At 43.9% G+C, this 10,970-nt stretch overlaps 1 protein-coding gene across 2 annotated transcripts in view; it reads left to right on the top strand.

Moving 5' to 3' along the window:
* Positions 1-487: 487 nt before the first annotated feature.
* The window catches only part of HEXA (hexosaminidase subunit alpha), a 38,875-nt gene continuing 28,392 nt past the window's right edge, over positions 488-10,970 (top strand). Inside the window, exon 1 of one of the 2 annotated variants that reach the window (XM_082862308.1) lies at positions 488-679. In XM_082862308.1, the coding sequence (XP_082718434.1) occupies positions 589-679 (91 nt within the window). In that variant the 5' untranslated portion in view covers positions 488-588. Of the gene's footprint in view, positions 768-10,970 lie in introns of both variants that reach the window. The other variant, XM_082862307.1, reaches the window with a different exon arrangement.

The raw sequence follows: 10,970 nt of genomic DNA, 5'->3' as shown, positions 1-10,970 counted from the left end.
TTCTCACTACCTAATTCCAGACCCTTTCTGACCCACAGCATCAAAAGGAGCTGTGCTTTTAAGCCTCCATTTTTTTGTTCCTTAAGTTCCCTGGGCCTGGGACGTCCTTTACCTCCCAGCAGGCCTCGCGAGCCGTTTTTCCGTGTTCACGATTCGGGAAACTTTCCTTTCTCGCTCGCCCACTCAGCCTCCCCACGTGGGGCTTCTACCCTCTGGTGCGCTTAAAGTTCTGTGACCTCAGGCCTGACACCTGCGGTGGTGCATTTAGCTACTGCTCCACCGGGCCCGTGAACCGCCTGCACCTGAACCATCACCGATGCCCCGCACCATCCACTGCACGCCACAGGAGCTCCCGGCTCACGCCGGGACTGCAGGGACGGGTAATCCGTCTTCCGGGGTCGCCGATGAAGAGCTGCCTCCGGTCACGTGACGCGCCTGTTATCACGCGGGGGCGGCTCACCTGACCAGGGTGTCACGTGGCCCGGCCCGCTGGGAGAGAGGAGACCGGCGGGCTATGGCAGGCTCCGCGCTCTGGTTTTCGCTGCTGCTGGCGGCAGCGTTCGCGGGGCGGGCGACGGCCCTGTGGCCATGGCCCCAGTACATCCAAACCTCCGAGCAGAGCTACACCATCTTCCCGCACACCTTCCAATTCCAGTACCACGTCAGTTCGGCCGCGCAGGTAGGCTGCTCCGTCCTCGACGAGGCCTTCCAACGCTACCGTGACCTGCTCTTCGGTTCCGTGTCCTTCCACTTTCCCCAACCCATGGGTGAGTCGGACCTGTCCCGTCTCGTTCCCGGGCTCCGAGAGGGCCTTCCTTGGGACAACTCCCCCAAACCTCCTGAAACGCCATTCCTTTGGCTTTTGACCAACCCTCTAGTCTATCCCAGTCCTCTAGCCTCCACTTCCACCTGCCCTTTTTCCCCAGCTGTCCTGTCAGCCTCCCCAAGGATTAGTCCCCCACCTCCATTCACTGAGCTGACTTCTGCGGCCAGGGCTTATCCGGAATCCTGTCCTCGGGCTATGTATTTCACCAAAAATGTCTGCTTTAGGACTGCGGTTCATTCAGGATAGCAAATTACTGAAAATACGGTGCCAGTAGACATCTGACCGTGTTCAAGTGTGGCTTGAGGGTCCTAGTGAGGCTGTGACCAGGGCTGGGGAGAGGAGACCAGAGCTGACACTCAAAATTGGTTAAGACAAGACGAGAGATAAGCAAAATTACATAAAAGTATCTGACACATAACATATTAGGTAAATGTTTAAACTGTGAGAAAAATCATAGAACGCTTGCGTAAGGAAATGTGTTTTGAGCAGCCACTTGAAGTGAGGTGGTGTATGTACAGAAACTGGCCAGGACGGAAAGGACGGTATTCGAGGAAGGAAGGCAGGCTTAGGCAGAAGCACAAAGGGTTATGATTGAGCTCAAAGTTCTTGGCTGGTGTGTGTAATGAGGGTGGGGGGGGGGGCTCGGGAGGGGTGAGGTTGGGGCGAGTGTGGGATTGAAATGAAGAGTCGGGAGTGCTTTGGATATGGGTTTCATCTGAAATAGCAGGGGCTGGTAGTTTTCTTTAAGGCAGCTGCTGAAAACTGTGTTTGAGGATGGTTATTTCACAGCGAATAGAAGAGTAGACTCATGAATAGAGTCAGCAATGCAAAGAAATAAAATTCTAGCTTATGGGCTTAACATTTAGAATTCTCTCGAAACTCTCCTGGAATCTAGTTCTCTGGTTATGAGGTATAGGTGTTTATGGAGGGAAGCCATATTTATGGTTGAGCCGTATGGTAGTGTCATTTTTTCTGGCATTTTAAGTATGCTTAAATTACTTTCAAAAGTTGTCATATGAGGGACTTCCCTGGTGGTGCAGTGGTTAAGAATCCACCTGCCAATGCAGGGGATATGGGTTCGAGCCCTGGTCCAGGGAGATCCCACATGCCGCGGAGCAACTAAGCCCGTGCACCACAACTACTGAGCCTGTGCTCTAGAGCCCACGAGCCACAGCTACTGAGCCCGTGTGCCACAACTGCTGAAGCCCGCATGCCTAGAGCCTGTGCTCCACAACAAGAGGTTCCACCACAACGAGAAGCCCGCCCATCACAACGAAGATTAGCCCACGCTCACCACAACTAGAGAAAGGCCACACACAGCAATGAAGAACCAATGCAGCCAAGAAATATAATTAATTTTTAAAAAGATGTTGAAAAAGTGTTGTCATTTGATATGTAGAATTAAAAGTATTTAATCAAAAAAATGGCACTTAGAGTGTGACTGATGATTTAGGTAAAGAAATAGCATCAAAGGTAGTTCTTCACTGGTAAGATGCATTAGGCCAAGGAGGATAAAAGGTATGCTCTTGTGTCCATGGTCGATCACATACTTCTCTGAATCTTTCATGACAAGTAATAGAATGCTTCACATAAAACTGGTACTCAGAATATGTTTATTTTGGTATAGAAAAGTTAGGGACTGACTTAAATCTGTCACCTAATTGGTGGTTTGGTATCTGCCTATTCCAGTGCTGGGCACTCAGTGGTTACAGGAAAAATATATGACCCAGTCCCAAGCTTTGCAGTCCAACTGGGGAATATGAAGCAAAAGGATACAGTGTGTTTAAATTGCTTAACAGACACAGGGAACTATATTCAATATCCTGTAATAAACCATAATGGAAAAGAATATGAAAAAGAATATATGTATCGATACATATGTATAACTGAATCACTTTGCTATACACCAGAAACTAACACAACATTGTAAATCAAATATACTTTAAAATAAAAGGCTTAAAAGGTAATTAGAATGTTTACTAGTATTATATAAATTAGGATAATTCCTATACTTCTAAAAATTAAGTCTTTACCTGCATTGCTATAGGACTAGAGTTGAATCAAGAAAAGAGAAATAGGGAGGTTATGTGACAATGGTGTGCTGTAAATTCCCTAATGAAACAGATTTAGAGACAGACAAGAAACTAAATAAAATGTTTATTTCAATTTATTACCTCCCTGTAAATGAATTTGCTCTGTTAGTTGAGGGGTCTTATCCACTGACAGAATGAAAGGTGTTTTGGATGAACATTACCAAAGATAGACAAGTAACTTCTTTCTCTGATGTTCCTCCTATGGAGTCTTCTCTTTGGAATACATGTTCCTGGAGAGTCTTTCAAATGACTTGAGCCCTAATCCTATTTCTGCAAAAAGAAGGAAGAATCTGTGGAGGAAAACAACATCAACAAAGCCCAGACTGTAGTATATTTCCCTATGGGGTTGATTTTAGTAAAGAAAACAACATATGCAAGTTAAAACTTAGCTAAAGCTTCTCCTCCAGATAACTTCCTTCCTTGTAGGCTTTGGGCCAGTGTCTTTCTTCTTCTTTTTTTTTAATATTTCAATTTTATTTTATTTATTTTTTATACAGCAGGTTCTTATGAGTTATGCATTTTATACACATTAGTGTATACATGTCAATCCCAGTCTCCCAATTCATCACACCCGCACCCCAGCCCCACGCCGCTTTCCCCGCTTGGTGTCCATACGTTTGTTCTCTACATCTGTGTCTCTATTTCTGCCCTGCAAACTGGTTCATCTGTACCATTTTTCTAGGTTCCACATATATGCATTAATATACGATATTTGTTTTTCTGACTTACTTCACTCTCTATGACAGTCTCTAGATCCATCCACATATCTACAAATGACCCAATTTTGTTCCTTTTTATGGCTGAGTAATATTGCGCTGTATATATGTACCACATTATCTTTATCCATTTGTCTGTCGATGGGCATTTAGGTTGTTTCCATGACCTGGCTATTGTAAATAGTGCTGCAGTGAACATTGGGGTGCATGTGTCTTTTTGAATTATAGTTTTCTCTGGGTATATGCCCAGTAGTGGGATTGCTAGGTCATATGGTAATTCTATTTTTAGTTTTTTAATGAACCTCCATACTGTTCTCCATAGTGGCTGTATCAATTTACATTCCCACCAACAGTGCAAGAGGGTTCCCTTTTCTCCACACCCTGTCCAGCATTTGTTGTTTGTAGATTTTCTGATGATGTCCATTCTGACTGGTGTGAGGTGATACCTCGTTGTAGTTTTGATTTGCATTTCTCTAATAATTAGTGATGTTGAGCAGCTTTTCATGTGCTTCCTGGCCATCTGTATGTCTTTGGAGAAATGTCTTTTTAGGTCTTCTGCCCATTTTTGGATTGGGATGTTTGTTTTTTTAATATTGAGCTGCATGAGCTGTTTATGTATTTTGGGGATTAATCCTTTGTCCGTTGATTCGTTTGCAAATATTTTCTCCCATTCTGAGGGTTGTCTTTTTGTCTTGTTTGTAGTTTGCTTTGCAAAAGCTATTAAGTTTCATTAGGTCCCCTCTGTTTATTTTTGTTTTTATTTCCATTTCTTTAGGAGGTGGGTCAAAAAGGATCTTGCTGTGATGTATGTCAAAGAGTGTTCTTCCTGTGTTTTCCTCTAGGAGTTTTATAGTGTCTGGTCTTACATTTAGGTCTCTAATCCATTTTGAGGTTTTTTTTGTGCATGGTGTTAGGGAGTGTTCTAATTTCATTCTTTTTTTTTTTTTTTACGGTACGCGGGCCTCTCGCTGTTGTGACCTCTCCCGTTGCGGAGCACAGGCTCCGGATGCGCAGGCTCAGTGGCCATGGCTCATGGGCCCAGCCGCTCCGCGGCATATGGGATCTTCCTGGACTGGGACACGAACCTGCGTCCCCTGCATCGGCAGGCAGACTCTCAACCACTGCGCCACCAGGGAAGCCCTAATTTCATTCTTTTACATGTAGCTGTCCAGTTTTCCCACCATCACTTATTGAAGAGACTGTCTTTTCTCCATTGTATATCCTTGCCTCCTTTGTCACAGATTAGTCAACCATAGGTGCGTGGGTTTATCTCTGGGCTTTCTATCCTGTTCCATTGATCTATATTTCTCTTTTTGTGCCAGTACCATATTGTCTTGATTACTGTAGCTTTGTAGTATAGTCTGAAGTCAGTGAGTCTGATTCCTCCAGCTCCGTTTTATTCCCTCAAGACTGCTTTGGCTATTTGGGGTCTTTGGTGTCTCCATACAAATTTTAAGATTTTTTGTTCTAGTTCTGTAAAAAATGCCATTGGTAATTTGATAGGGATTGCATTGAATCTGTAGGTTGCTTTGGGTAGAATAGTCATTTTCACAATGTTGATTCTTCCAATCCAAGAACATGGTATATCTCTCCATTTGTTTGTGTCATCTTTGATTTCTTTCATCAGTGTCTTATAGTTTTCTGAGTACAGGTCTTTTACCTCCTTAGGTAGGTTTATTCCTAGGTATTTTATTCTTTTTGTTGCTGTGGTGAATGGGATTATTACCTTAATTTCTCTTTCTGATATTTCATTGTTAGTGTATAGGAATGCAAGAGGTTTCTGTGCATTTATTTTGTATCCTGCAATTTTACCAAATTCATTGATAAGCTCTAGTAGTTTTCTGGTGGCATCTTTAGGATTCTCTATGTATAGTATCATGTCATCTGCACACAGTGACAGTTTTACTTCTTCTTTTCCAATTTGTATTCTTTTATTTCTTTTTCTTCTCTATTGCCATGGCTAGGACTTGCAAAACTATGTTGAAAATAGTGGCGAGAGTGGACATCCTTGTCTTGTTCCTGATCTTTGAGGAAATGCTTTCAGTTTTTCACCATTGAGAATGATGTTTGCTGTGGGTGCGTCATATACGGCCTTCATTATGTCGAGGTAGGTTGCTTCTCTGCCCACCCTCCGAAAAGTTTTTATCATAAATGGGTGTTGAATTTTGTCAAAAGCTTTTTCTGCATCTATTGAGATGATCATATGGTTTTTATTCTTCAATTAGTTAATATGGTGTATCACATTGATTGATTTGCCTAAATGAAGAATCCTTGCATCCCTGGGATAAATCCCATTTGATCATGGTGTATGATCCTTTTAATGTGTTGTTGGATTCTGTTTGCTAATATATTGTTGAGGATTTCTACATCTATATTCATCAGTGATATTGGTCTGTAATTTTCTTTTTTTGTAGTATCTTTGTCTGGTTTTGGTATCAGGGTGATGGTGGCCTCAAAGAATGAGTTTGGGAGTGTTCCTTCCTCTACAATTTTTGGGAAGACTTTGAGAAGGATGGGTGTTAGCTCTTCTGTAGATGTTTGATAGAATTCACCTGTGAAGCCACCTTGTTCTGGACTTTTCTTTGTTGGAAGATTTTTAATCACAGTTTCAATTTCATTACTTGTAATTGGTCTGTTCATATTTTCTATTTCTTCCTGGTTCAGTCTTGAAAGGTTATACCTTTCTACAAATTTGTCCATTTCTTCCAGGTTGTCCATTTTATTAGCATAGAGTGGCTTGTAGTAGTTCCTTAGGATGCTTTGTGTTTCTACGGTGTCCGTTGTAATTTCTCCTTTTTCTTTTCTTTTTTTTTTTTTTTGCGGTATGCGGGCCTCTTCACTGTTGCAGCCTCTCCCGTTGCGGAGCACAGGCTCTGGATGCGCAGGCTCAGCGGCCATGGCTCATGGGCCCAGCCGCTCTGTGGCATGTGGGATCTTCCCGGACCGGGGCATGAACCCGTGTCCCCTGCATCGGCAGGTGGACTCTCAACCACTGCGCCACCAAGGAAGCCCCTCTCCATTTTCATTTTTAATTTTATTGATTTGAGTCCTCTCCCTCTTGATGAGTCTGGCTAATGGTTTATCAATTTTGTTTATCTTCTCAAAGAACCAGCTTGTAGTTTTATTGATCTTTGCTATTGTTTTCTTTGTTTCTATTTCATTTCTTTCTGCTCTGATCTTTATGATTTCTTTCCTTCTGCTAACTTTGGGTTTTGTTTGTTTTTCTTTCTCTAGTTCCTTTAGGTGTCAGGTTGGATTGTTTATTTGAGATTTTTCTTGTTTCTTGAGGTAGGCTTGTATAGCTATAAACTTCCCTCTTAGAACTGCTTTTGCTGCATCCCATAGGTTTTGGATCATTGTGTTTTCATTGTCATTTGTCTCTAGGTATTTTTTGATTTCCTCTATGATTTCTTCAGTGATCTCTTGGTTATTTAGTAACGTATTATTTAGCCTCCATGTGTTTGTGTTTTTTAAGTTTTTTTCCCTGTAACTGATTTCTAATCTCATAGCGTTGTGGTCAGAAAAGATGCTTGAAATGATTTCAGTTTTCTTAAATTTACTGAGGCTTGATTTGTGACCCAAGATGTGATCTATCCTGGAGAATGTTCCATGTGCACTTGAGAAGAAAGTGTAATCTGCTGTTTTTGGATGGAATGTCCTATAAATATCAATTAAATCTATCTGGTCTATTGTGTCATTTAAAGATTGTGTTTCCTTATTAATTTTGTTTGGATGATCTGTCCATTGGTGTAAGTGAGCTGTTAAAGTCCCCCACTATTATCATGTTACTGTCAATTTCCTCTTTTATAGCTGTTAGCAGTTGCCTTATGTTTTGAGGTGCTCCTTGTTGGGTGCATATATATTTATGATTGTTATATCTTCTTCTCAGATTGATCCCTTGATCATTACATAGTGTCCTTCCTTTTCTCTTGTAACATTCTTTATTTTAAAGTCTATTTTATCTGATATGAGTATTGCTACTCCAGCTTTCTTTTTTTTTCTGATTTATTTATTTTTAATTTTTGGCTGCATTGGGTCTTTGTTGTTGTGCACAGGCTTTTCTCTGGTTGCAGCAAGCAGGGGCTACTCTTCGTTGTGGTGTGTGGGCTTCTCATTGTGGTGGCTTCTCTTGTTGTGGAGTACGGGCTCTAGGCGCACGGGCTTCAGTAGTTGTGGCACGCAGGCTCAGTAGCTGTTTCTTGCGGGCTGTAGAGCGCAGGCTCAGTAGTTGTGGAGCATGGGCTTAGTTGCTCTGCGGCATGTAGGATCTTCCTGGGCCAGGGCTCGAACCCATGTCCCCATCATTGGCAGGCGGATTCTTAACCACTGTGCCACCAGGGAAGCCCCTCCAGCTTTCTTTTGATTTCCATTTGCATGGAATATCTTTTTCCATCCCCTCACTTTCAGTCTGTATGGATCCCTAGGTCTGAAGTAGGTCTCTTGTAGACAGCGTATATATGGGTCTTGTTTTTGTATCCATTCAGCGAGCCTGTGTCTTTTGGTTGGAGCATTTAATCCATTCACGTTTAAGGTAATTATCGATATTTATGTTTCTATGACCATTTTCTTAATTGTTTTGGGTTTGTTTTTGTAGGTCCTTTTCTTCTCTTGTGTTTCCCACTTAGAGAAGTCCCTTTAGCATTTGTTGTAGAGCTGGTTTGGTGGTGCTGAATTCCCTTAGCTTTTGCTTGTCTGTAAAGTCTTTGATTTCTCCATCGAATCTGAATGAGATCCTTGCTGGGTAGTGTACTCTTGGTTGTAGGTTCCTCCCTTTCATCACTTTAAATATATTGTGCCACTCCCTTCTGGCTTGTAGAGTTTCTGCTGAGAAATCACCTGTTAACCTTATGGGAGTTCCTCTGTATGTTATTTGTCGTTTTTCCCTTGTTGCTTTTGATAATTGTTCTTTGTCTTTAATTTTTGTCACTTTGATTACTATGTGTCTTGGCGTGTTTCTCCTTTGGTTTATCCTGCCTGGGACTGTCTGTGCTTCCTGGACTTGGGTGGCTATTTCCTTTCCCATGTTAGGGGAGTTTTCAACTATAATCTCTTCAAATATTTTCTTGGGTCATTTCTCTCTCTCTTCTCCTTCTGGGACCCCTATAATGTGAATGTTGTTGTGTTTAATGTTGTCCCAGAGGTCTCTTAGACTGTCTTCTCTTTTTTTTTTTTTTTTTTTTGCGGTACGCGGGCCTCTCACTGTTGTGACCTCTCCCGTTGCGGAGCACAGGCTCCGGACGCGCAGGCTCAGCGGCCATGGCTCACTGGCTCAGCCGCTTCGTGGCATGTGGGATCTTCCCGGACTGGGGCACGAACCCGTGTCCCCTGCATCAGCAGGCGGACTCTCAACCACTGCGCCACCAGGGAAGCCCTGTCTTCATTTTTTTTTCATTCTTTTTTCTTTATTCTGTTCCATGGCAGTGAATTCCACCATTCTGTCTTCCAGGTCACTTATCCACTCTTCTGCCTCACTTATTCTGCTATTGATTCCTTCTAGTGTATTTTTCATTTCAGTTATTGTATTGCTCATCTCTGTTCGTTTGTTCTTTAATTCTTCTAGGTCTTTATTAAACATTTGTTGCATCTTCTTGATTTTGCCTCCATTCTTTTTCCGAGTTCCTGGACCATCTTCACTATCATTATTCTGAATTCTTTTTCTGGAAGGTTGCCTATCTGCACTTCATTTAGTTGTTTTCTGGGGTTTTATCTTGTTCCTTCATCTGGTGCAAAAGTCCTCTGCCTTTTCATTTTGTCTGTCTTTCTGTGAATGTGGTTTTCCTTCCACAGGCAGCAGAATTGTAGTTCTTCTTGCTTCTGCTGTCTGCCCTCTGGTGGATGAGGCTATCTAAGAGGCTTGTGCAAGCTTCCTGATGGGAGGGACTGGTGGTGGCTAGAGCTGGGTGTTGCTCTTGTGGGCAGAGCTCAGTAAAACTTTAATCTGCTTGTCTGCTGATGGGTGGGGCTGGGTTCCCTCCCTGTTGGTTCTTTGGCCTGAGGCAGCCCAACATTGGAGCCTGCCCAGCTCTTTGGTGGGGCTAATGGCAGACTCTGGGAGGGCTCACACCAAGGAGTACTTCCCAGAACTTCTGCTGCCAGTGTCCTTGTCCCCATGGTGATCCACAGCTACCCCCCACCTCTGCAGGAGACCCTCCAACACTAGCAAGTAGGTCTGGTTCAGTCTCCTATGGGGTCACTGCTCCTTCCCTTGGGTCCTGATGTGCACACTGCTTTGTGTGTGCCCTCAAGAGTGGAGTCTCTGTTTCCCCCAGTCCTGTTGAAGTCGTGCAGTCAAGTCCTGCTAGCCTTCAAAGTCTGATTCTCTAGGAATTCCTCCTCCGGTTGCCAGACCCCCAGGTTGGGCAGGCTGACATGGGACCCAGAACCTTCACTACAGTGGGTGGACTTCTGTGGTATAAGTGTTCTCCAGTTTGTGAGTCATCCACCCAGCAGTTACAGGATTTGATTTTATTGTGATTGTGCCCCTCCTACCATTTCATTGTGGCTTCTCCTTTGTCTTTGGATGTGGGGTATCTTTTTTGGTGAGTTCCAGTGTCTTCCTGTTGATGATTGTTCAGCAGTTAGTTGTGATTCTGGTGCTCTCGCTAGAGGGAGTGAGTGCACGTCCTTCTACTCTGCCATCTTGAACGAATCTCTCCTCCAGTGTCTGCTTTTTTTTTTTTTTTGGCTGTGTTGGGTCTTCGTTGCTGCACATGGGCTTTCTGTAGTTGCTGTGAGCAGGGGCTACTCTTTGTTGCAATGCGTGGGCTTCTCATTGCAGTGGCTTCTCTTTTTGCGGAGCATGGGCTGTAGGCACGCGGGCTTCAGTAGTTGTGGTGCATGGGCCTAGTTGCTCCACAGCATGTGGGATCTTCCCGGACCAGGGCCCAAACCCATGTCCTCTGCTTTGGCAGGCGGATTCTTAACCACCGTGCCACCAGGGAAGTCCCATGGGCCAGTGTCTTTTCTTTTCTTTTTTCTTTTCTTTTTGGCCGCATTGGGTCTTCATTGTGGCATGCGGTCTTTCTCTAGTTGCAGCAAGCGGGGGCTACTCTTCATTGTGGTGTGCGGGCTTCTCATTGCGGTGGCTTCGCTTGTTGCAGAGCACGGGCTGTAGGCCCATGGGGTTCAGTAGCTGTGGCACATGGGCTCAGTAGTTGTGGCTCACGGGCTCTAGAGCGCAGGCTCAGTAGTTGTGGCGCCCGGGCTTAGTTGCTCTGTGGCATGTGGGATCTTCCCAGACCAGGGCTCGAAGCCGTGTCCTCTGCATTGGTAGGCAGATTCTTAACCACTGCACCACCAGGGAAGTCCCATGGGCCAGTGTCTTTCTTAATTCAG

This window comes from Leucopleurus acutus, assembly GCF_964270905.1.
Source record: "Leucopleurus acutus genome assembly, chromosome: 1".
Classification (NCBI taxonomy): Eukaryota; Metazoa; Chordata; class Mammalia; order Artiodactyla; family Delphinidae; genus Leucopleurus; species Leucopleurus acutus.
Note: the sequence above shows the minus strand (reverse complement) of the source record. Positions and strands in the feature narration are given on the sequence as shown.